Here is a 27,894-nt window from a genome sequence, read left to right as displayed (position 1 = left end):
GGAACTGTCAGTAAACTCTCACAACCAGTTTAGTTTGGGGATTTAGCTCATTTGTATATTCATACAAAAAGACGAATTTGCTTATAATTAGTAGAAAACCCTACGTTACAATCCCTCTTGGCTTATCAAGCTGCCAAAGAGCTAATTAGGCATCACAACCTAAATTACATATAAAAACTCCATCAGAGCAAATGTTTAATAAATGCAAAAAAAAAAATAAACAAAAACAAAAGGTGAATAAAATCAATCGAATTAAATCAGAGGCAATTAATGGCAAAGTCAAAGTGAATGGAGCTGGGAGACTGGATGTGTTTTGTGTGTCAGTGGTGTGAGTGGGGCGGTGTTTGTGTGTACGTCTGTGCAGAAAGAAAGACAGAAAGAACAAAAAGAGACAGAAAGACAAAGAAAGAAAGACCGAAAGAAAGAAAGAAAGACCGAAAGAGTCTATATCTGAAATATTCAAAACTCTTCAGCAGCAACATGATTGTAACATTTATATATACTGTTATAACAAAGATAAGTATTTCATATCAGTTATATTAATATATAACTGGGATTTATACCTGTATCTAAACACAGGAAACATGATCTCTAAGGCGTCCATAGCTTAAAGCAGTCAGCTCAGTTGGTAGAGCAGTCGGCTATGAACCAGGGTAACTGCTTTGATTCCTGGTTTTGTCCTGGCTACATGTTGAGGTCCCTCCAAAAGTAGCACCATCATCTACTGCAGCTCTACAAACAACAATTTCCCCAAGGGGATCCATAAAGTATGTTATTATTATTAGATCATTAGCATCAGATGCCAAAATTGCAGCTGCCATCTCACACAACCTCACCAAAATGAAGACTGGATGACTTGTTACATATAAATATTTATAATTAAGAGTTCAGCTTATACTTATACACACATTTAATATAACTTTAAAAGCTATAGAGAGGAGATAGAGTTGAGTAATTTGATAGCAGAGGAGACCGCCGCCACAACTTTGATCCATTCCAACAAATCCATAATACAAAGTCTTTTAATCTAAAAAAAAAAAAAAACAAAAACAAAAAGATGTGAGTGGTGGACAGCTTCCTGTTTCATGCTAAGCTAAGCTAACTGGCTGAATATCGAACTCCTAGAAAGAAAAGGAACAAAGGTCAGTAATGTTTAATCAGGGTTTGCTACACGAGAAATATTTGGTTTATATAAGCTACCTGGTTCAGAATTTTGTCAGCTAACTGAATTTTTAGGCAACTTTTATACATTTGTATAAATAAACTTTTTGAGTGTTCAACAACATGCTAGCTATTAGTTCTAAATAGCTCTCCTTCCAGTTCAGCTGTTATGAATGGGATGCTGCCGTAGCTCCTTTTAGGGTTCAATTGTTTATGTTTTGCACACTATTGTACATATTTGACGTTTCACCATTGTAAATTGGATACTTTCGATTTTTTTGGAAAGATGTTTGAGCTAAAAAAAAAATGCTAACACTGGGAACTATGACAGTAGAGTTTAATAGGTTATAAACTGGAAGTAATTATTGAGTGTGTGTGTGTGTGTGTGTGTGTGTGTGTGTGTGTGTGTGTGATCTTTATTTTATTTGTCTTACTGTATATCCTTTGTATAGCCAGTTACACATGCCTATTGTTTTATGACTGAAATGAAATCAAGTGCCTGATTTACTTTTACCATACCTCATTTTCATGTGTTTCCATAAACAAAGGTTTATCTCCCAACTGCAGCACATGTTTCACCCCGCAATTTAAAGAAACTATATATTTTAGTAATCGCACAGTGGCGATCTTTATACCTCTTCTCCTACAATACACCGACCATGTCGCAGTGTATGTCATGTCACATTTAGCATAAAGGCAAAGCTCAACAGAAAAGAGTCATGACATTTAGAAATTAAAGCTGTATTTCGAAAAGCTATTCTGTATAATTGCTTAAAAGGTTCATTTAAAAAAGATATTTTTTCTTCGCAGAGTCTGAAAGATTTCTTTTTTTCCTATCAATAAAGGAAATCATTTATTGGTGTTACTTGTGTGTAAATGTGCCTTTTTCATTCAAAAGAGTAAGAGCTTTTAGATGTGCATCTGTGTGTCGCTGCATATTTTGTTCTGAGAAATCCTTTATTTATCAAGACAAAAGGTCCAGTCACACACAATAAATCAAACGGCATAAATCAATGTGGGAATTCTGCCTTTGAAATAAGTGCCATATCCTAATCCTCAGTCACTGTGCTTCCCTCTCTTTGTAAATCATCTTCTCTTTCCTTGACTCTGTCCATCTCTTAACTTTTGGTAGTAATATTTTAAGTCATCAAGGCTTTTCCATTTTCTACTGCATGGCTATTTCTTTTAAACTAATGTAATATGTGTGTTAAAGTCAGCAGTGGCAGCAGTCTTGCCCTTATAACTGCTGCATTGCAGTGTTTTGTGTTGCTTATGCTAATTTAACAATTGTGTCAATCTTATACGTTTTGTATGTTAAAACATAATATGCTAAGAAACTGTAGCTGTCAAGTAGATGTATGTAAGAAATATAAGGTGCCATAAAATGCAAATACTCAAGCTACCAAGAACATACAATTTGTAGTAAGTGAATACTTTGCTACTTTCCATTTCAGCAGGTTGGAAAGATTAAGGCTATTGGGATTTATTATTTGATGGCCTGATATTACAAAAATATATACAACACAGAGTCCTTGTTTCCTTTCTCTGTCACATCTCTCCCTGTTTCTACTTTTTCACATCTCTGACCACCTCAGAGTAGGAGGAATTGGTCTTCTAGTGTGCCATATGAGAAGGTGACCGTGGGTTGAATATTATAAATAAAAAAAGATCACACTGAGAAATGTACACAGAAGAAAAAGAGAGAGCCAGAGAGGAGGACGTGGAAAAACAAGATGACGAAAGAAAGCGAGGCGGTAGACACTTGCATGGAGATGAGAAAGGGGATACACGACATGAGACAGACAGATGGAGGCAGAGAGGAGGAAATGTTATTTTTACCACTGGTTGATACAGAGAAAAGGGGAACGTCTGCATTAGGCCAATGAGGAGAAGGATTTTTGGCTTGTACAGAGAGATTCATGTGGACGTTTACCTATCTGCAGTGTCAAGGAAATTCGACAGCTGTAGCGACCCACAATTTTTCTGTCCCCTCATCTTTTATAGACTATACCTTCTCCCTCTACTTGGCCCACTCCATCTATTACATTGTTTCTCTTGCAAGTAATTGTCTTTGTTCTATGTATTGCATTTTCTTTCTTTACATTCATCCCTCTGATTCTCAGCCTGACACTCAGTGAATCTTCTTTCACTCAAACTTCATCTCCTTCCTGCTAATTCTCCTCTGTGTCTCTTCACTGCATCCCTCCATCCTTCTTCCTCCTGGATCGATAGATTGTTTCCTGTGTTCAGTGGGGTGACAGCACAGTTTAGAGACCACAGGGTTCATGTTACCAGTCATGTGAGTGTGAGCTTGTGTGCACTGTGAAGGGCTTAAGGGGTCATCAAGGCCTTTGAGGTCAGCAGTGGCAGCAGTCTTGCCCTCACTCTGAAGCCTGAGTGACTGCTCCACTGACTGCTTCAGTAAAACATCCAGAAGATGCTAATTTCTTTGGCATTTTGACCTGTTGTTCTCTTATAGCCAAAACCTTGTGTCTGTAAACTTTCTCAAGAGAGCTTTAGCTCATGATATTCCGTCATCAGCTAGAACCAAAGTGGTGGACGTCCATGCGCCACACAGACCAAACTAAAAGTAAACACTTGTTCAATCTGTCAAATCTTTTTTTCAACTTACACCTGACATCTAAGTTTGCCCATTATCACATCTGAAATGTATCTGAACCCTAAATTTTAACCAATCTCGCCTCTGACCTCACTGACTGCTGCCATTAAAGTAATCTCATCATAAAACAGTATGTTATCTGCTAACTACTGTTCTTTCTGTTCCTCTCTGGACATAAGACAACCAAGCTTTTTTAACTGACTGACTGACAGGCCCTGATGTCCTTAAATCCCACAATAGCCTCTCAACATATATCGCCCTGGGCAACATGCAGCAGTAAATGGATTCGGTTTGTCTGAGGTGTACCCAGAAAGGCTAAAGAGATCAATACAGTCACTCACAGTCATCATTTTAACTCAGTTCCAGTGTAGGCTGCTGCCATAAAACTCCTGCCATCCACTCGAGATCCCAAACCCCCGGGCTCCCACAACAACACTGGTGTCACTGCAGCATCTTACAGAGCTAAAGAATGGTCTGTCCATGTGGATGTATTCATAGCTGTGTAACAGTGTGCCTGACAAACAAGCATTGTTGGATACTGTAGCTTTGCAGCAACATATTTTTCCTTGCAGTGACTGTGATATCTGGGAATTTCTGCTCAATGCTTCAGGGTTGCATTTTGACTGAATTACGTTATTACATTTATTGCCAGCACTCACATCTTGCGAGAGTATGTCCTGCTGGCAAACGTGCAAAAAAAAAGAGTGCAACTGCATGTCTCTTCTATAAGTTACAACACAAGCATTTCAATTTAGTTTATTTATATTGCACCAAATCGCAACAAGAGGTTTAAGATATTACAGAACATAAAGATATAACCACAAATTATATAGCAAGCCCAACAATCCCACTTGAGTAATCATGAGATGATAGTGAAGAGGAGAAAATAGCCTTTAATGGAAGAACTCTCCAGAACCAGGCTCAAGGTGGGTGGTCATCTGCCTCAACTGGTTGCCGTGAGTGGAAAATGGAGAGAGAAGAGACCAACACCCAACAAGAGAACATGAACAACATGCAGCAGACAATGGAGAAGAAAGGAGAGGAGAGTCACCTGAGCCAGCTCTAACTATACGTTTTATGAAAAAGAAAAAGTTTGAAGCCTAGTCTTAAAGGGAAACAATATGTCTGCCTCCTGAAACTGAACTGGAAGCTGCTTCCACAGGAGAGGAGCTTAAATATTCAACACCTGCTTTTACACTACCCATCACTTAAGATCCCATTAGCCCTTCAACATTTAACAGGAAGTTCACTTTTCTACGTTCTTGACAAGGATGTATAGCAACTAACTGTGTGACGACAAAATGCATCTGCCCCGTTTCCCCGAGCGTCTAATTTCCAGCACTCAACGTCAGCCTCTAATAAAGCAGCCCGTGTGGTTTTGAGGTCATTAACTTAAGCAGTACACTGATTGGATGGCAGCACTGATCATCCTCCCTTGACAGAAACAGTTGTTTAACCAGACACCAGGGCCATTTGTGACAGTACACAAATCTAATCAAGAATTAGACATCACAACTAGCAGCAAATGAGTGGCTCATTTACATGGCGCTATTTTTATCAGTAATGTGTATATTTGGGGTTTTCCCCTGAAGAAGTACTCAAGAACTTGAGGAAGGTGCAGTATTGTCCTGCAGTCATTACATTTATTACATTGAAATACTCGTGACTTAGCTGTGCTTTGATCATATATTTCTTATTTTAGTAGTTGATCCTATTCATAATCACCAAACTAATTGCTGAGGTCTGGAAACATATTTTTAAGGTTGTGACTAAACTAGTCCACATAGTGAATTGTAGAGGCGGTTTAATTATGTATGATGCATTGATACATGTTGGTACAAATTCAGTAAATTATGTGCTTACATGCTGAACATGTTTTTCGACTGGCAAAACACTCACACCTATCCCCAGGCTCTACGACGATGACAGTTCATGAATGTGCAAGACAACAGTAACATACTGTACTCACTAGAAGGCAATAAAATGAGGAAGTGAGGTTCTTGGTAAGCTATCAGATCAGTTGCTTAACACCATGACATCTTCTTAAATTATCACTATACATACCTCAATATTCTTTTCCACTGATTATCGATTCACTTATCACCAAGAAGTTTAAGTAATATGACTGAATTAGTTCAATTTGATTGTAGCGATGTTGCTGTTGTTACTTGCTGCTTAGTTTGGGATTGTAATACTGTAGTTTTAGAGCCTTTCAATAAACAGTATTACTGCTAATGTTGAAATGAGGTCACAAGAAAAATGGATTTAAATAAAACTTTTAATGACTTAATCTTCCCCAAAATAAATCTCACATTATCAGAGATCAGAGATGATCATAAATGATGGATAAAGTCAACCAATGCTGTAAAAAAGAAAAAATCCACCTTTTAAAACTTTAGTTAAATTCAAACAAGTGCATTTGAATTCACCATTTACAGCTCCAACAGCCAACAAGACACAACTCTGCTTGTATATAAATATTATTTTTATTACAAAAAGAAATAAACTAGAAAACAATTACTTACAGTACTTCAGTTTACAGGGACATTCAGTTTTAGTGCTCCACCCGCTGCCACCTACCTCTGACCCAGACTTTAAAACCAAAGGCAGTATCATTTATTGATTGTTAACCCCAGTTTGTCCTCACCAGACTGTGAGGAGCTCCAGTCTCCACCAGTTTAAACATCAGTTCTGTGTCTATTAACAATGTTGGGTCGTGACCTGACCCCACTTATACCTTCACCTCTCCTGTCCATCTCTCTCTTTCTCCCTCCACCTCTCATCTCGACATCTTTTCATCCCCCTTTTACCAAGTCACTCCCAGTGGATCCTCTGCCACCTCCCTTTCGCTCCATGCCTCTCTTACACGCACACACACACACACACACAGAGAGACTTCAGCTTAACGGTATTTATAACGATCTGACCCTGGGACCTCTCTGTGTTAATGATCTTCAGCCCCTCCCAACACAAACACACACACACACATGCTGACAGACAATAACCTGCACGCTTGTGTGTGTCATGCTTTTTTTCTCCTTTTGTTACGTTGAGATAAAGTCGGTGGAGTAAACACTGAATGTAATTAAACACCTTGAGCCTAAACTAAGATTTCTTTTTTTGTCTAATAAGAGAGATTTGGAAAGGATGTTATTCAGGAGTGTCAGAAAACAAAAATAACAAAATAAAATGGCAATAGAGTAACAAAATTAGAAAATATAAATGCATTTAATCAAAAATAAATTAATTAATATTAAATGTTTTACTATTATTTAATACTAAAGTTAGGTTAGCAGCAGATTATATTGAATATTTCAGCTTTTTGCATCTTCCTTGGAGATTTTCAGTGAAATCAAGGCTAAAAATCTATTTCTATAAAACCACTTTACAAGAGCAATTTACAGATTCTTTTCTCTTAAGTTGTTCAGTGAAACAAATTGCTTGTAATATTACTTGGTGTCATTTACCATGGATACGCTGTCGCAATTATCTTATTATTTTTGTGAGTTGTCAGAGACAGTGAATGATTAAATTTGCTTTATAGAAATGTAGCCAGTTGTTGACTATCTATTTATTACTTTCACTTTTATGCAAACACGCAGCATAAATGAATAAATGCTTATGTTCTTTTATTTGTAAAAACATATTAGTCAAAATGTTAAAGAGCATCTAATCCAAAGCAAACAATTTAGGTCTATTTACTTAATTCGCCCATTGCTCTTCTATGGTATTTATCTTTCACTCTCCCTTCATCAGTCTTTAGGTTCACTTACTCAAAGTAACAAATTAACATTCAAGAGCAGTCCTGGACACAAAAAGATGCTGCCAGAAGACATCACAGCCAACAGACACACACATGAACATTTACAAGCTCGCACATCTCTGCATGCAAAAAAAGCAAAACAAAAAAAAAAAACTATTGTTCTCTCGTTCTCATTCTTTTTCTCCCTCAACGCCTTTTCAATTCTCACAAGTCACCAACACACACACACACACACACACACACACCAGCTGGTTAAGACTCTCACACACAAACAAACTCTCTCTGTTTCTTGCTCTCAATCAAGCTCTGTCAGCAGCACTTGAGCCTGATATGAGGCCAGGGACAGAGGAAATGAGCGATGTCAGCCAGAGTTATAATTCAGCACAACCGACCACATGAGAGGGAATACATTGACTGTATTTTGCGCACATGGGAAATTATTCTCAACTCATAATACAATGTTTGCAGGCTTATGCTCATGTCTTGAAGAGGTCTAGAGGAGGACGGTGCTTTGTGTTCGCTCGGTGTGCGTGAGTGAAATTCCGAATAATGCTTCTCTGTCTGTGATGGGATCCGTGCTCTGACTTGTCTCTGGTGTTATTTTTCTTCAGCTGACACATGGTGAAGAGCTGATGAAAGACAAAAACTAGATGGAAGCATCCAGTTATTCTCCTTTTAAAGGCCCTTGCACACACACACACACACACACACACACACACAGTTTTCCCATTTTTTACGTCCCTAAATCAGCATAAACAAATTGCTTTGTCCACAGTTAAGAATAAAATAAACAATTACTCACGAGCATTAACACATTAAGAAGCATTGATTTGCAGGTCTTTTCTGGTTTTTGAGTAATCAATAATTTACAAGTTATCATTAAGTTATATTGGGGGTGGGTTAGCCTTTTTGTACGTTTGCTATATTCTCATTGACAAGGTCTTTTAAACAGAAAGTAAAGTTTCACTAAGCTCTAGTAATATTTGCCCATGGCAGAAACTACCCTGCAGTGGGCAAATAAAGTAGACATTAAGAAAATCATCCCTACTTTATGGTTGAGATACATGCAATAGTAATAATAATTAATATAATAATCTTTCACTACAGACTTTTTTTGCTTCACAGCTTAAAGCATCAGATATCAATAACACTTAAAATGTGGCAGCATAACCAATAATATCACCTGGAAACCAACTCAGCTACATAAGATTGAGCAAGAATTAATTTTATTATTTGCACCACATATACAGAATATCCTGTAAAGGTCTATTGGGATAAGGGGCCATGTCATCAGACAGACAGGCTGAGTGAAAGTCAGTCGACTTTCAACCTTGGTCTGGTTGGAAAACTTTCATATCACAGTTTTGTACAGAAAGTCACTGAAAACCGTACTGGACTCACACTAACAAAATAACTACACAAAACAATGAGCACAAAGAGACTTGAATCTAGAATAAACCACAGTGTGGAGTGTTCTCAGTGGGATGTGTAGTGAGCCTTTCGCTTCACAGGGAGTCACTGCAGGAACCAGGGCTTTAAATTATACACAGAAAAGTGAGATAGAGTTGAAGAATAGATTTGCATTGGCTTCAAGTCAGTAGAAAACATTCATCTAGTCCACACTGGCTTTTGTGAGGGACAAAATCCGCAGCCCTAATTTCGAGTCCAAATGACTTTTAGATTTCAGTAGACACTAATAAGAGGGTGCTACTTTCTGATGTAGATTAATCAAATGGGTATCTTGTGGTTTAGTTCAATACTCCTTTTTTCTTTTTCTGCAGACAGTGTGTATGCTGAGCTGCAGTGGGGGATGATAAAACAAAAGGGAATAAAAAAAAAAAACTACATGAAAGAGAAAAAACATAATGTCCTGGGCTGATCTGTGTAACTCATAGTGCTGAGAGTCTGTTATTTTCAGATGAACTAAATGTAGTTTAGTACAGAGTAAGGACTGTGGGTTTGATCTTTCTATGGCTTTACAGTGGTCAGCATGTACCTTCAACATACGTATGGGCATGTGGATATTATTTTTAACCAATGCTCATAAAAATATGAACCTATGTTTTTAAGGTCTTGTTCTGTATATTAAGCAGTGAGATGTATGGTTACAGTAAGGTGTTAAAGGTGGTAAACTCACACAGGTATATTTTTAACAGCTTTATTTCTGTGTGTGTGTGTGTGTGTGTGTGTGTGTGCGTGCTGTAAGCGAGACGTGAGTGTGTGCCAGCGTGTGCCTGTATGCACTTGCAAATTTAGCTGCTATTTGATATTATGATGCAGTCTGTGTGAGGAAGAAGAGTTTGTCTTGGCACTCAACCTGAAGACACAGACAATTAGCAGCAATGTCAAGAAAGTTTATTGTACCTGACAAACGTGTGAACACGGAATCAACTCAATGGATTGTTTGTCTTAATTAGAAACTTATGACACCTTAATTCTGTTGCCAAAACAAACCATTTTTTTGTAAAAGGGTAGGGCTCAGTCTCTGACTCATGCCATCCCACCTATTTCATGTTTTCAGCACCTACAGCTTCATGTTGTTACTGTATTCGTGCTTTTAATATTTCTGTTGTAGGAAACAGCAATGTGTGCACTGAAAGTCTGACTGAATTCTCAGTTATTTAAAAATATGATATAGAAAAAGTTGTTTTTTGGAGTTTGTTTTCATTAGAATGATAATATTCCACTTCTTAGTTTTTTCTCCTTCATGTTTCTAGATTCACCTCCAGCTTTGTAGAAGTGCAGTGTTGTCGATTTCTATCTTTAATGTCATAAAATGCTGCAGAGCCTCAAATGAAAAACAAAATCACGGTGCCAAAAAGTACCCAGTGTTACTCTTCTGGCTTGGTCCTCTAATGGGCCTCTTATGGGCTTAGTCACTTATTTTCCACATTTGCAAGTGTGTTTTCATCCAAACAAGATTAAATTTTGTGACACCTGCCTCTTTACAGTTTTCTTGCACATTAGTGCAATGGGGCTCATAGTCAGCCCAATGATATACACTTTCTTTGCCAACCTGAATACAATTTTGAGGTCCAATTTTTAGGTGGGGTGTGAAGGTAGTAATTTCTACTTCCTGAAAGAGCAGTGTTTTAGTAGTGTAAATCATTTTGAGGTATAAATTTTAGCTTACGCTAACTACTGGAAATAACCTTTAATAAAGGGTAATCTCCCTACTTTATGGACTATCTCCTCAACCTCTGCTAACAGCAGCTTAACAAATCAATTAATTATCTCCTGTTCTCATACTATTACCATGGTTTGCACATGTAATGAAATGTTCTTTCACAATCACTGTAAAGATATGATAAACAGATTGAACTCAGCACCGCTTATCCACCGTCTTTCTGCTCTCTTAGGACCATCTTCAGTGATTAGTAACGATGATGATTCTGCCTCTCCTCTTCACCACGTCTCCAACGGCAGCAACACTCCTTCCTCCTCAGAGATGGGTCCGGATGCAGTAATCATTGGCATGACCAAGATCCCAGTGATAGAAAACCCTCAATACTTCAGGAGCACAAACAGCCTGCTCAAAACTGACACGTGTAAGTAAAATTGTTCATCTTTGACATAACAAATGCATGAACTACACAAAAACAAACAAAGAAAAACATTAGTCAGTCAGTTATGAGCTGTGCTCCCAGATATTTAACTTCACTATACCTGTGTGATACACAGGGGTTACCATGGCAACATCTTCCCTTGCTGTCATGGCAATGACCGTGGTGCTGCTAATGATAAGTTGTCAGTTCTGAGGGAGAAGTGGGAAATAGAAAATCCATTTATATGCAAGCATGTGTCTCTCTTTGTGTGCCCCAGCATATGGTAGGCACAAATCCATTCATAAATTGGAGACATCCATGTGTGACTCATACAAATAGATTACCATAGTCACAAAAAGCAAAACATACAAGAGTCCGTCAGCCGCTACAGGATGACACAGAAGGGCAAAGAGAAGGCAAGCAAAGGAACCGGGAGGTAGATGAAGAGGAAGAGATGAAAAGACAAATATGTACAGAAGGAGGCAGCGAGAGAGCAACAGTCAAACAGAGAGACAGCGAGTACACACAGATATTGACCTGGTCCATCAAGATGACATTATGATTATTGGCAAGTAATAAAAGCTTCTCCAGGCACTGGCCTTGTGTCACAGTAAATTACGGTACAGCACATGTGTGTATGGGTGTGCACCATTAGGCCCTCTTTAAAAAAAAAAAAAAAACAAGGCTGAGGCGGTACCATGTAATAATAAGGGGGGATTGGGGGCGGACCCCTTCAGCACTGAACTGAAACACAGAGGGGGATTTACAGTCTATAGACAAGAATGAAAGCACAGAGGATCAATAGAAGTCAATAACACACTGCTGTGTACGCGTATGTGCCTGTGCGCGTGTTTCTAATATATTACAGCCATTACAACTATTACTCTGAGTGCGTCTTTGACTCACAGACAGGCAGCATAAATACTCAAAGTATCTCACCGATTATTTGGCACTCTGCCTTTTCAGACTTGTACAATAGCCTTTGATGGAGATGGTTTGGCAAAGTGGCACTAGGTCGTGTGCCAGGAACTGAACTCTGTGGTCTCAACCAGCGTGTGGCCTGTAATTTTGCAGAAATCAGTAGCGGGTGCACATTTCTACTTAGAAGATGGCACAGACCTCATCCTGGCAGCTCCACCATCTCTACAGAGACGAGTAGCTTCTGTTGTGCAGCCTACCTCTGCAGTGAAAACCTCATTAACAATAACAACATCATAGGAATTAGCAGTGTAGAAACGTGCGCCACATGCGTTATTAAGAAGTTGCAGTTAAGCCTAATTTCCAAACAAAAAGTTCTGGTTTAGTCATACAGACATGAGAGTGACATCAGTGTTTTCATGAGGGCTCCTAATAATATTTCTCCAAGGGTCCCAAAGTTCTTAGTATGTTCATGTTTTACATTGTAGAGAATGAATCAATTCTAGTTTTTGGTTATAAAACTGCAGCCCTGAACTGAAGGTGCTTTTTTCTGTTTCCTGTTTTTTCATGTTACACCTTCCTCATGGCCTTGTGCACAGTATCTCTCAATTTTTCCATCGTTTCCATCCCAGCAGCTCTTTTGCGGTTTGTATTATGTTGTATCTAGGGAGTGAGGATTAACATTGTTCTGGAAAATGTTATTCATAAGTCAACACGTGCGTACTGTATTTGAAAACACCCATTTAAGCGCACACACACACACACACACACACACACTAAGGCGATGAAAATTTAGGTCACAATTAGCTCCAGTACACCCTCAGGTGTATTTGGGAGTGGTGTCTAAAGACTGTGTATCAGAAAAAAGAACAGTCATGACATTGGGTTCATGAGGAATCTGAAGGAGAGAAGTTTCAAGTCTCTGTTGGACCTGTGCTTAGTGCATCTGTCAAACATGATTGTGTCTTTGACCTATCACATTGCTCAGTTCAACTACCAAACACAAGCTTTCCAAGCTGTTCATGGAAAGATTTTGCGAGCAGATGAGGGAAGGAGAAGAGGAAGAAGAGTGCAGATGGCAAACAGGGAATAATTATGTCCCGAGACGTTAATTTCTTTGGTTGTTTGTGAGAGGTTAATTAAGGAGGATAAGTGTGAGAGGTGTCTCTATAAGGAGACATGGAGAGATTGGACGACGTGAGAATAGGACACATGGAAAAAACTCAGAGCGGAAGTGTTAAATGCGAAACATTATTCATCTTGATATTAATATTGTGCAGTTGTAAACAAGTGACAGGAAGAATGAGGGAGCAACACAGTGGAGGACGAACATGTGCATGGTCGTTAAAGTTTAGAGGATGTTGATTAAGAAGTGATACGTTTAGCAGCTGACTAAAATGGCGATAGGGAGAAATAAATGATCTAACAGAGGGATACTAGACAAAGTGAGAGTAAGATAATGAGGCTGGATGGAGGGATACTAAATGAGGGAAAATGAAGACGCTAAGCAGGAAAATGGGCATTTAAAAAAACAGAGAGTAATGTATCTGCTGATGTGCAGCACTGCACACACAGTTTAATAATGAAAGCAGAGTGAAAGTAGGAAAGAGAAACAGCTGGAAGGCAGAATGCATGAACAATAATGCTAAAGAAAAAATAAAATAACTTTATTTTGAAAGTTGTTGATTGCTGTGCATAATTATTATATACAAATCTTGAATACACGAATGCACAATGAATGACAATAAAATATTGTAAATCTAAAAATAAACAGCGGGATGTTCAAAAAAATCAGTACAGGAAGCAATGGTCTGCACACATCAATTTATTTGCTGTTTGATGTTGTTAATTAAGGAGAAGTGGTGCAAGGAATTTTCATGGGTAAATGCACATAGTAGGAAATGGTGCGGTGAGGTAATTAGCTGGCTAAATGGTGGGTAGTTGTCTTGTGGGGATGTAGGTTTATTATGTGCTGCTGCCGAACAGGGAATTGTGGGAGATCTGCAACTGTTGTTTTTGAACTGAAGAAGTGGTGTCACGAGGGACAGATCGGAAATGTGCCGCGCTGTGAAAAAAATATGTGACACCCCTCCTGATTTCTGTTGCTGCTCCACATCTTCAGCAAAGACAGCTTGAAATGATAATTGCCAAATTGCATATTGCAAAACTATATCTGAAGCTCTGGGACTCCAGAGATCCACAGTTACTCCATTAACAAATGGAGAAGAACTGGAACAACAGTGAAAAATATAGACGACCTTACAAAACGAACCTAATCTACTGTAGCTAGAGCGCATCAACTCAACCAGAAAGTTACAAAAGGTCAAAGTTAAACATCAATGGAAATGTGCATTATGCAAAACTCCACTATTAAATAGACACCAAATGGCATCAGAGTGGTGAGGTCATGACCGCTTAACCACAGACGACCCTCAAACCTTTTGAGAGAATGTCCCATAATGATGAGTCAACCGTGATGCAGCAGGACGGTGATCCCAGGCATAAGCGTAAGTTGACCTCTGAATGGTTTAAAAGGAATAACATTAAAGTTTTGGAGTGAAGTGAAGTCAAAGTCTGGAGCTGACGTTCAGGCGGAGATAATTTTTTCACACCGCTCACTTTGGTCTTGGAAATTGGAACATTTTATCTCAAAACACACAGTTGTCATTTAAAATGTGTGTGTTATAGTTGCTGAGGTTTGAAGATCGGAAACTGTCTAGTCTGAGATACAAAAAAAAAAAAAAAAAGAAATCAGGCCAAACGTTTGTTTGTTGGGTTTTTCACTGTAAATGCAGAAACAATGGTGTAGCGATACTGCTACATACAGACATCCTGTTTGTATATTTATATTTCACAGCAGCAAAGACTCACAATCCAAATCATAAATAGAAAACATCTGCAAATTATAGTGTGACAACATATTTCATTTGTCTTCCCCACAATGTCTGCACACGGACAATAATATCCACTTGTTTTAACTAAAGCTTCGTGTTCAGACACATACAGTAAGCCCTCGGGGGAAGATTGATGTGGATTAAATAAAACAAATCATGACTTGTTTCGTTTATTAAGTTATTGATTAGACTGTACGGTTGTTGTGATGCTGTCTCACTGTTCTGCGTTATACTAAAAGGCGTTTTTATATCACTGAGTGGAGGCTGAATAACACAAACAGAACGCAGTACAGTCCAACAGCAGCACAACATAAAGCTGCTGTTAAAATCAATAACTTTCGAAAACAGGTTGAGCAAAATCTGAACATTATCATGATGGGAGAATATACTGCAGGACCGGTGTATTAGACAGCATTCGTTTTTGCTACAAGTAGCTAATAAACTACTAGCTCAGGGTTATTTCTAGGAGGCAGGGCTCACATAGAGAATTCGATCCGGTACGTTTGCACATCTATAGAAGCACACGTGTAGATGCACATAAACAGTTTGGTGGGTGTGTTCTCCTTCACCACAATCTTACACTGACAATTAGATGGTTTTGAATATCTGATTTAGACCAGTTCTCTCTTTCTCTCTCTCTCTCTCTCTCTCTCTCTCTCTCTCTCTCTCTCTCTCTCTCTCTCTCTCTCTCTCTCTCTGTCTGCACAATATTGAGTTATGGTGGACCCCAGTAGCCTACAGTGTAGATCGATGCAGCTTCTCAGAGTCTAGCTGGGCTTTAATGTGATATTCTGAGTGGACAGCTTTTCTTCAAATGCACCTCTTAATCACATCACAGATAAATATCTCTCTCTATGTGTGTGTGTGTGTGTGTGTGTGTGTGTGTGTGTGTGTGTGTGTGTCTGAGATCAAGAAGTTTCCAAGTCTATGCATCGCAGGGTGATATGTGGATTCCTTGCACTTGCACGCAGCCAGTTCCAGATCAGGCCCACAGTCAAATGTGCAGAGCTTAGCTGGGTTATAGAAAGGGCACCACGCTGTTAATCAGCCTGGAGAATAAAAACCTTGTATCTGTATCATGGTTAGATGCCAAACTCTCTATAAATCAGCTGGCATGGAGTCATGAGTTATTTAGCAAAAGAGAGTAGGTTTGCAGAGTCTGATCCAACTGTGGGTGAGCAGAAGGCAAGAGGAGATTACATATAGAAAGCAGAGAGGCACAGCGAAATCTGGAACAAATTAACACACAACGAAACTGTGAATTACCTTATTTACTGTAGCATCAATGTGATATATACACGATAACAGAAAATATTTATGCAACAGCAAAAAATATCCTATTAAATAATGATCTTCTATCTGCCAATTTCACTAAGGCAACAAAAGAAACTTGGCAGAGTGAGAAACACAACAACAAAAAGAGGATGATAAGTTGACTACTACAGTAGATGCAGTATATAACCTGCAGTGTGTTCTCTACTTTAAACCAATGGCCTCATGTGGTTCGCAGCATTTCTAAACTTTTACTGCTTTGTTCATGTCTCTGTCAAACAGTCGTGCAACATATTAAGAGACACAACATCGTGTTGAAGAGAGAGCTGGGAGAGGGAGCCTTCGGAAAGGTCTTCCTGGCTGAGTGCTACAACCTCTCACCTGATCAGGAGAAGATACTTGTGGCTGTCAAGGTAATCTGGAAGTTGAAATAGTTTGATTTTCAATTCTTACTGTAATACATTTCTGCAACAAAAAAGGTCAAATATGGCTGTTTCTAAAATGAATCTCATCATTTATCACTGAATACAGACTTATTGTCTTCAGAAATACATTTACACCGGCTAATCTTATGTTCCTGAAATGGATACGTGACATTTGGAAATAAAACCCTATATGTGGCGTCAGCACAGTATTTGGTGTCTGTGCTTTGCCGTCCCCTCACCTCCATTCCCTCTGCTATTGTTAGAAACTTATTCCTTTCGAGACTTTCTCTGTAATTGAAAGGTGGAATTACACTCAAACCACGGACTTCCGGGGTTAGTCGGGGTGCACCCTCCCATCGCATTTATCCATCCATCCTTCTCTCCATCAACCGTACTGTTAGCACACTTTTTCTGCTGGTCTGCTATGAAACAGGATCTCATTGGTTAAGAGCTTCTCATTAACAATACATGAACTGTTAGAGACCCCCTCCTTCCCACTCTCTCTCTCCTTTACCCTCCACTTCCTCTGTCTTCCACATCTAACTGCCTCACCTGCAGCACTTTTTCTCTCTCCTCTGTCTTTACTTTGACACTTCTGACTCTTCTGAAATCCTCCACCTTCTTTTCTCGTCCTACATTTCCCATTTCCTTTCAGCTTAGCTCTAAACCGCTTGCTGGCTCACCAGTGTTTGCTGCCAGCTTAGCTTCAGCTCAGTCTGAGCTCTCTGTAAAATATGCACCTGAAAATCCTGGGTAGCAAACTTTTTGGTTGTTGAACAAGGTGCTGCATGTTGCAGAATGCATGTAATATCTAGGAAAACACAATATATAATATATATATATTGCTGATATATAATCAGCACTTAAAATATAGCGTCCGTTTCTAAGTGATGTAGTCGTGGTTGTATATAGGCATGATGGAGATAAATCATTTAATCATTAGAGTCATTTCATTGATTTGACTCAAGCAATTTATTAGATTTTTCTTCAATTAGTTAATGTACAACCTGCTTACAGTACAGTACACTGCTTCTGCTCTTCTCCTGGCATGACTCAGCATTTCTCTCCAGTTGTCTTGTTGCTGCATCAACAGAGAGCGAGAGTGTGATGAAGGCTGGTGGAAATAAATTATGCCACTGATGCCACTTTTTCTTGTTGGAAGCGTGGATTTACCCAAATCATGAAAGCAGAAACTATAAGGGACTATTTCTTTCATCTGAAGAGAGATGATAACAGTGAAGTCTCTGGATGATCCAGAATAGAAAAGTTTCCAGAATCTGCGTAGTTTTGTGTTGATTTCACATGAATGCATAATGTCATAGAAACAAAAGCTCCTGACGTCACCTCCTGACATCCCGACGCCCTTAGGTTGCAAACTGAAATATCATGAAATACATGCACTACCAAAGAGACACTGACTCTCTTTTGATCATGTAATCTTGTTGAACACTCATTTGCATTTTCTTTTTGCTCACTTTATGGAACTTCACTTAATATGTGTGAAATACTTTGATGTGAATGTGCACGAAGCAGCTCCAAGATTTGTCAGCGCATTTAATCATCATTACATCACTTTGTCTCCATTGTTCAGATACTTGTTGAGCTGTTCAACATTAAAGAAAGAACAACTTTTGCATGGTTCCTTGAAATAGCCATGTCCTGTACTTGTGTTGCGCTCTGTCGGGCATGCTTCATTTCAGAAACATTTGCTCCTCTGTATACCTCATTACAATAACCTACACTCTCTAATAGAGCATAATGGTGCTGGGGTTAGAGTTGGCCATCAATCAGGCAGTCAGAATACAGAAGCAAGATTTACAGTTAGTGCATATTATAGTACCTTGAACTGCCATCAATCACAGACACACTTTCACATGTGCACACAGAAATAAGTACCACACCATACAGTGCCCATACAGAGACACTTAACACTTATGCACGCCATCAATTAACCTTTGCACAGTGTGACTCAGTACACTCCCCAGCCAGAGGTTGTTGTTTGCTTTTTATTTGTCCAGGGACCCAAATGTGCACACACTGGATGACTAACAGTGCAATATAATGGCTGTGGGCCTGAGAATTAATGCAACACCGACCTCGGATAGTTCACACATACAGTATATGTTTCAGGCTCAAAGCAACAGCTCTGAATTCAACAATAATATATTCTGCTCAGTGGAGTGATTAATATTTGTTGCAGTGGTCATTTGATACACTGAACAGTTCAGTTAGCCGATTGAATCCAGTGAAGGTTGAAAAAAATAAAAGAATCATTTTAAGGAAAGTTTCACAACCAGACGACCAAGACATTTCCTTTTAAACTTCTTTTATTTGACGTAAATGATGTATTAGCCATTACTAAAGAGAAATCTACTGACGTGATTTCAGTATTTTTACAATCATTATAGCACGCTCAGCATGTAAGAGCTCATCAGGGGAGACTCAGCCCAGCCAACCAAGGCAGATTTCCCATACATGTCCGAGATCACATTTCAAACTGAGATTAGAGCGCAGGCTTTCATACAGTATCTGTACTGTACTGTAAAAATCCGCCTTATCATCGTCATCGAACAGTATCACATTACAGCCTGTAATGTCCATGATCAAACCTCTGCTTTATAATATACGATTGGTTAAAAATGTCTGAGTGCTGTTACATTATATCTCATTTTCTAGCATCTCAGCACTCTTGGAAAGGTCACAGGTCATTTCCTCCTTACCAATATTTCTTTTCATCGTCCTTAAGGCACATATTTGTAACATGAGCTTCCTTCTGTGTTGTTGATACACAGACAAACACGCAGAGGGTGGAAAGCAAATGTATATCCTATGTCATATACTGTAGGAAGGCAATCAATTATTCAAGGGTAAGAGGAATTTCTGTATTTTCGTTCTTTAGATTTGAAATGAATACAGACCTTATCACCTTCATTTCCTGTAACGCTCTCTCTGTCCCACTCTCTGCTTCTCTTTTACAGAGATGCGTGCATTACACAACCTACCTCACATTTTTCCTGATAGATTGACACGAGACAAAGTTCCAATGTAGCATCAGACAAGTAAACAGTGACGTGCATTGTAATGGCTTACATTAAAAAAAGAACTGTAACTAAAATGTTTTTATTCTGTCATTGTATCAGTCCGTACCCAGTGCCTGTTATTTCACACGGCATGTGCTGAGTTGCTGTAACTCACTTTTACAAGACAAGACACTTGCTTTTTTTTCATAGTGGACCTCAGCCAAATACATTGGAGCAGACTGGGTGCACTGTGAAAATGACTAATTGGCAACAGTGTACGTGGCATAATGTGAGAGTTTTTCATTTGTCAGTTTATTAAAATGTCACTTCTGTGCGCGCGTGTGTGTGTGTGTGTGTGCAGACACTTAAAGAGGCCAGTGAAAATGCCAGGAAGGATTTCCATCGAGAGGCTGAGCTGTTGACCAACCTTCAACATGAACACATTGTCACTTTTTATGGAGTCTGTGTGGAGAGCGACCCTCTCATCATGGTGTTCGAGTACATGAAACATGGAGACCTCAACAAGTTCCTCAGGTATGACCATCCTAATCTCATGTCTGTACTAAACGGTGTTTTACAGGGTTGATTCTAGACAAACAGTTGGCAACAATAATGGGAAACAACATCACTGCACCACACAACGATGCTCAGATGATAACTTTCCACCTGTTCTCTTGCAGGGCTCACGGTCCAGATGCAGTTCTGATGGCAGAGGGTCAGACCACCAGACCCGTGGAACTAACCCAGTCACAGATGCTGCACATTGCCCAGCAGATAGCGTCTGGCATGGTCTACCTGGCATCGCAGCACTTTGTGCACCGCGACCTGGCCACCAGGTTTGTCACTCACTCCATTGCTACTGTCTTTGTTTATTTTGAATGCATCATTATTATTTAGTCAGACACATTTTAGAGAAAACCTGAAAACTTTACTACTTTAGATTAGACTCTTATCATTTATTAATGCTCAGACCAATGCCACCCCATTATAGTGGCCAACTTGATGCCTGTGTTAATGTAAAGTGTTTTTAAACATATGAACATTAAGAGACAAGAAAATAGAAGCTTTCAGTAATTATTTACGAAAATAATAATAAAAAAATTAATTATTCTGGTTTATTTCATTTATTCACCAAAATAAATCATAAATATATTTTTTCACTGCTAAAACTTGACCTTTATCCACTGTATTAAATCTAAACTATCCTTCTTTAGACTCAATTCAATTGTATTTGTGTAGCGCCAAGTCACAACAGAAGTGACTTTACCGTGTTTAAGGTTTAAGACCTTGTGGTGTACAGAATTATACAGAAAACCCAACAACCCCACTTGAGCAGCACTAGGCAACAGTGGAGAGGAAAAACTCCAGCACAACCAGACTCAAGGTGGGCGGCCATCTGCCTCAACTTTTTGAGGTGAGTGGAAAGAGGAGAGAGAAAAGAACAGCAGGCAACTACAAGAAGTAAAAGCCCTGGGCAGGTTTGCAGGGCCAGGAACTGCACTGTGGAGATATGCAGCTCCAGGGCAGATGATACCTGCAGAGGAGGACAGAGAGAGCTCATCACAACACCTTGCAGTTGTTGTTTAATAGTTGGTCATTCATTATGTTTGTTATCCAACAGAAACTGTCTGGTGGGGGAGAACCTGCTGGTAAAGATTGGAGACTTTGGCATGTCCAGAGACGTCTACAGCACTGACTACTACAGGGTAGGTGTATGTGTCGATATCTTTTCTGGCCCTTCTTTTAGCCTCCCTACTCCCTGTTGCATGGGTTCCTCTCTGCTCCTCTCCTGCATGGGCATGAGTGACGAACTCCGGCAGCGTTACAGGAAGACGTTTGCTGGTAGTGGAGGGTCGACCAGACCGAGAGCAGTGCACTAGAGTTATGTTCCTTTATTACGAAGTATGTTCCTTTTAAAGTTCGTAATCTGCTGTTCCTAGCTGGCTAACAAAACAATTGCATGACAGGCATGGATACAACCCACTGATAAAAACTATTTGTTAGGATTACAAAAACAAAATCAACAAACCATCATAATTACATTTGGAGCTTTAGAAAAAGTAGTTTTTTACTGACAGCAATTCTGTGAGGTGTCTCCTATTTTTTATTTTTAAAAAATGAAAATGAAATCTGAAACTGCTGAATTTCTATGGTGTTTGAAATTTGTGACAGTGAAATAAGCATCCCAAATCTACAGTGTCACTCTTTTGTATTTGTATGAAAGAATACAGAGAAATGAAAATGTTTCTACTATTCAGCCAAACTCTAAAAACACAGCATTAAAAGTTTGTAGTTTTATATTAGTTCTAATATTGTGGCCCTGATTTAATATGCATTGTATTTAATGTTCAACTGACTGTGTTGTAGGGACATCAGGAGTGAAAGTTCCTTTTTTTCTGTACAGCAATCTGTCATCTTTCCCAAAGGCAGAAATCTAATAAATTGTACAGATTGATTGACATTGACTGTCGATTTTTCCTGCCCTTTCTCTTGTCCACTGTGACAAGCTGACATGAGTTACAGTGACACCCAGGAAGAAGGAGAAGGAGGGAGAAAGAGAGACAAAGGGAGCAAGCAGCCATGCAGTGAAGGAAAATCTCTACTTTTTAAACATTATAATACATTTGTAATGTTTAAAAAGATAAAAATAATTAAATGGTCAATAATGAATGTAAATTCAGTCATAACATTGATTGAAGCATGAGGGTTCTTTACACTGGATGTGGACACAATAAGAAATCTACACATCTATACTCAGTGTAAACAATTAGAAGAAATAACTATTATGTTCTTATTTATATTTTTTTTCTCAAGATTGTTCTATGTATTATATTATATATCATAGTTGTTGTTCTTATTTTCACATGTATATAAATGTTTCATGCCCCCACAGTAAAGCCAAAGTGTTGGGCTACAAACATAAAATCCACATGGCCAGACTTAATCTAAATTCCAGGCACATGAAAAATGGACTTTTCATTGGTCCTTTTCTGAACAGTGCTGAGATTAAGTTTGGAATAACTAGTTGTTACTGGCATCAAATTAAAACAGATTAAGCTGTGGCTTTCTTTTGTACAAGCTCTGATGACGACACACAGCAACCTCCCTCCTCCACCTTCTCCTCATCCTCCTTCCTTTTCACTCCTCCTCAATGAAGCTAAGCGCCGAGGCTGTAGTCATGGCAACGGGCAAAGGCAGTGGCGGTGAGCCTCTGAGTTGTATCCAATGTTTCTCAGGAAGAAAAGTAATCAGAGAACTTCTGTTTAGTATGCCGAGGCAGTACAGGAGAAAGAGAGGGTGAGAGAAGGAGAGAGGTGGAAGTATGGGAGACGGAGGCAGGAGCCTGGCAGAGAGATGAAAGGAGAGAAGGGCCGAAAAAAGAGGGAGATGAAGGAAGCAGCAGGAATAAAAGGAGAGGAAGGAAAAAGCATGGATGGCCAGAGAGAGAGAGAGGGAGAGAAAACAGGCACCAGTCAATATACAAAAGGAGAAAATGCAGTAATGGAGCCATAAAGGAGCATGCACATTCTGAGATTAGAGAGGAGAGGTCCGGATGCAAGGCAGCCTGTGGAGAGGATATTGTACAGGGTAGTCAGTAAGAAACAAACATGTGCAGGAGCTGCTACGTTAGACAACCTCAGCACAGGGTATCAGAGAGAGGGGGAGAGAGGAACAGCAAGAAATGACAGAGAAGTAGACAGAGTGTGGCACAACTGCAAAAAGTACAGGGAAGGTGGGAGGTAAACACACTGATCCACCCATGTTTCAGCATCCAGGAGAGACAGATACAGTGTGTGTGTGTGTGTGTGAGAGAGAGAGAGAGAGAGAGAGACTGTGGGGAGGTGTAGAGTGCAGGGATCCAGTCATTCTCTTGCGTCAGACAGGAGCAAAGATGAGTCATAGAGGAATCGGAGCCCCCCCGGTGCTTATGTGTGTGTAGGAAAATAGAAGCAGAGGCGTAGGACTGAAGGGGCTGTGGTGACGTCATTGAGTACCCTGTTACACAATCAACCTGACAGAATATTCACAAGACAGACTGGATGCCTTTATTCAAACTGTGAGCCTAGAAGCCTTTATGTGTGTGTGTGTGTGTGTGTGTGTGTGTGTGTGTGTGTGTGTGTGCTCGTAGGTGGGACTTACAGTCGCAGGACGGTGAGCACATATATGATGCAAGCACGTTTGTTTCTTATCCCCCTAAACTGATTCCATGCTTACATTTGTAGGATGAAAAGAAATTAGCTGCTGACAGAGACTGAAGAAAAACACAGGCAACAAAGCAGAGTTGAACAATCTCTGCAGAGTAATTTTCACTGATGTGTGTGTGCTGTGTTTTGTTTTGTTTTTTTTTACAACCCATCCCTGGGCCCTGAGCAACACAGACAAACTGCATTTTAATGGAGCGCCAAGCGAAGCCAGAGTGAAGCGGTTGCCTGTGCAGGAGTGAGCGTGCGCGTGGACACACCGAACACTGCTCTCTGTACGACAAACTTCACATCGACACAAACATCGAAAGAATCCACCATATGGAAAATCGTCTCTATTTGCGCACAGCTGGGTCTAGAAATTGAACAGTTTATCCAAATGAAACCAACTGATGCCACAAAGTGTATGATATGGTTTACAGCAGCACAGTGTACATTGTATTATGGGTTTTGTAGTATTTATACACACACACACACACACACACACACACACACACAGACATCAGCATTCTTGGAAAGCGTTTTTGATTCCATGGCAACACAGAGGGCAATTAAGGTAGGGTTTCAGTGTAACAAAGAGTAGAGGGAGTTACATTAGACCCTCCTACACCACATCCCATAATACTTTCTTTTTGAAAGGTCCATTTTCCATGGATACCACAGCCTCCAGGAAGTCACTACCGAGAGCCCACGACCATCCACTGCTTTTTTTCTCCTAGTCCTCTTTTGAGGCTTTTCCTGGAACAGCGGTCCAGTTGAAATGATGCATATTTATTAGACAGAGGGGGGGAGACAGACAGGCAGGCTAAGAGACGGTGAAGGAAGGTGGGAACCAGTCCGTGAGATGGAGAGAAAGGGACGGGAGAAGCAGAGGAGACGAAGACTGGTGATGAAGCCATTGACAGAGAAGAGAAAACAAAGGAAGAGCTGATGACAGAGAGGCTGGTGCTACTTAGTGAGAATAGTGTTTGGTCTTAAGGCGGCTCCACTGTAAACATGACTTTCTTAATTTTTGATGTCCCCTCCTCCCCCAGTGACAAGAAGGAAGAGGTGTCCGTCATTAGTTTTCATTCCTCTATTTTCTCTTTCATTTCAGCTTTTTTGAAAAGACTGCCCCCTGCATTTGTTCTCAGTCTCTGTCTCTGTCTCAACACACACACACACACACACACACACACACTTAACAAACATAAAAAAAACAGCCCAGCAGTTCAAGAGCCCAATATTAATATTTCAGGCCATCAGGGGAAATGATCACCATGATGAATAAAACAAAAAGACTAATGGATATGAGCAGACACATCAGTGAATAAATACTGTCAGAAGACGACATGTAAAATATAATAGGACAGAATAGAATAGAATAGAATAAGAAAACAATCAAAATCAAAATCACATTTCATACTTTCGCCACACATAAACATTTAAGCTTTGTTTTGTTTTTTTTTTCATTTATTTCATTGGGTTCCCTTTATCTAGATGTAGAGCGTGCATGAAAATCGAATTATGTTGTTTACATGATATTTCTGCAGGAATAGAAACAATTCCAAAGGGTTCACATGTTTTCAATTACCATGTTGCTAAAACGTTAGCTTTTGTCAGATTAGCTGCACAGTAGTTATTGATCTCTAGTGATGTGTGGTGAAGAAATGTTATTTAACATCTCAACCAGGTTGCATGGATTTCCAGTTTCCAGTCACTGCAGAGTACTGAGAAATTGAGTGATTACAGAAAATGTGACTCTAATAACGCTGTTGAATTAGCACCAGCATTATCAGTCTGATTGAGTACGGTGTTAATAGCCTTGAACAGTGTGTTTTACTGAAGGCTACATAATGTAATTTGTAAACTATTTATTGTTTTGTTTTTTAGTTTGTTCTGTATTATGATTCTTGCACACTATGTTGTTTTGGCACTACTGTACTTCACTGTGAGTGTGCCAGTAAAGCACTTATTAAAGCACTGAATTTGGCCGAGACAGTAACGGAAATGCAAATGAGAAACAGGCAGACGAGAAGGTAGATGTGGTGTGTCAGAGAGAAAAGCGAGGGCCTGGTTATGAGAAGTAAGAACCGCAGAGATGGAGGCAGATATGTTTCCCCAGGCGTACCCGCGATCCTGATGGCTATCTACAGTATGTGACCGTGCACATTTTATTACTCCATTAAATAACCCACTGACTAACATAGAAACAGGCCATGTGTGAGTACCAAACCATAAATAACAGGCGTAAACCACAGAAAATAGATTGTGCTATCTATGAGGAGCAATGGAGCGCAGATTGGTCGGTAGATTCATGTTCAGGGGAAGAAGTAAAGGGAGAGGCGAGGCACAGGAGGAGCAACATCACTTAACTTCACTGACCTGCCAGTAGGTCAGTGAAGTTAATGCACATGGTTGCATTTTTGGAAACAACTTGGTCAAAATGCTACTTACAAGTTTCCAAAAATACACACAGACTTTATTATTATTATTATTAGATCAGTGGTTCTGAAAACTGTAAAGTATATTTCAATTTGACAAGCCCAAGGCGTCTTAGCTTTCTGCTGGCACTGATGATTGATTACAGCTGGTAGCTTCTCTGTGCCAACATAAAAAGCGTTTGTTTGAAACTCACTCACTGGATTGACCAACACATATTGCAATGGGAAAGTCCAAGTTCTCGAGTTTGCAGCTGACCACACGGACAAAGAAAAAGCCTTCTGGAGAAAAGTTTCACGATTGGATGAGACAAAGATTCAATTGTTTGGCCACAATGACCAGAGGTATGTTTGGATGGGTAAAGATGAGGCATTCCCCAAGAACACTGTACCAACTGTTAAGCATGGTAGTGGCAGCATAAAGAAGGCTTTGGGAAAGCCCTTCCCAAAGTCCTGACTTCAGCCCTGCTAAAAAGCTGTGGAGCGTGCAGGTCTGTGCCAGAAACCCAACAAATTGAATTGAACTGTGCCAATTCTAACAAGAAGAGTGGTCAAATATATGATGGCGGCCAAAAGCATCTGCAAAAGTGTTGAAGCAAAATCGTGTTATACAATAAGTAGTGTGTATTCTGTTTTATGTTGAGAACAAAGTGCATATCTGCTTCTTCTATTTGTTTAGCATTATTCCAGGAACCAAGGACATCTTATCTCAGATAAGTGTCTACTGCATGGTGCAATGGAACAATGAGAAAAGAGGCTGTGAAACCCAGACAGCAGAGGACACGCTGGACTGTCTAGATGTTGTGTGATAACCTGGACTTTAACTCTTCTGGTTTTGACCTGTTCTTGAACTGTAACCTTTAAATAGAACATGATTCCAGTGTACTTAAAGACACAGAGACATCTTGTAATTAATGATTATAATTACGAGTAATAATAATTAATAATTTCAGGAATTCATAGGAAATTTAAGATGTTGTCCAAACATTATGTCACAGAAACAGAACGGTTCCAAAAAATCCCAATGGGCAGTCATTCGTGTCCATGATGAGTGCATGTAAACATCTGATCACAGCTGCTCTGTATATAAAACTTTTTTCATGCTCTGGCCTCAGCTGTGACATTAACCTGATTCAGGCTTGCAGTCACAGTAAGAGTCTGAAATACGCCGTCCGTGTTTATGAAGAGTAAAAACATCAAATGAATACAAAACAATCCAACAGGCTCCAAAGGCTCAGTTTAGATTAGAGCATAATAAAGTGACCAAATGTCTCTCAGAGTGTCTGTCCTGAGTGAGATTAGCTGTAGAGTTCTGCTTTTTCAGAATCACTGACACTCTTACAGCACACTTACAGTAGATGGTACAATTTAATTAAATAATATTAAATATTTACTAATAAAATTATTATTTATTCATTATATTTCACTCATGAGATACTACAAACAGTGCATTCTGCAACAGTTTACACTGGAGCAGTTATTTTTAAAGTTGTCAAATGCACGTAAACTCACGTAAACTGGCTCATATATTTTAACACATACATTTACCTGATCCAGCAGCTTTTCTTTGATGAGTTGGCTGATCACAGCCCCCCCCCCCCCCCCCCTATATTCTGTAATAGTGATTAATTATTTTGTGCATTGTGAGCTCCAT

The 27,894-nt window shown here is 39.5% G+C and overlaps 1 protein-coding gene across 2 annotated transcripts in view; it reads left to right on the top strand.

The window, feature by feature from the left end:
* The window catches only part of ntrk2a (neurotrophic tyrosine kinase, receptor, type 2a), an 86,306-nt gene that overhangs the window by 51,526 nt on the left and 6,886 nt on the right, over positions 1-27,894 (top strand). Inside the window, exons 14-18 of one of the 2 annotated variants that reach the window (XM_026343180.1) lie at positions 10,904-11,092; positions 16,456-16,586; positions 19,980-20,152; positions 20,299-20,454; positions 21,240-21,324. In XM_026343180.1, the coding sequence (XP_026198965.1) occupies positions 10,904-11,092; positions 16,456-16,586; positions 19,980-20,152; positions 20,299-20,454; positions 21,240-21,324 (734 nt within the window). Of the gene's footprint in view, positions 1-10,903; positions 11,093-16,455; positions 16,587-19,979; positions 20,153-20,298; positions 20,455-21,239; positions 21,331-27,894 lie in introns of both variants that reach the window. The other variant, XM_026343179.1, reaches the window with a different exon arrangement.

The sequence above is a fragment of the Anabas testudineus genome, chromosome 9, assembly GCF_900324465.2.
Source record: "Anabas testudineus chromosome 9, fAnaTes1.2, whole genome shotgun sequence".
Classification (NCBI taxonomy): Eukaryota; Metazoa; Chordata; class Actinopteri; order Anabantiformes; family Anabantidae; genus Anabas; species Anabas testudineus.
Note: the sequence above shows the minus strand (reverse complement) of the source record. Positions and strands in the feature narration are given on the sequence as shown.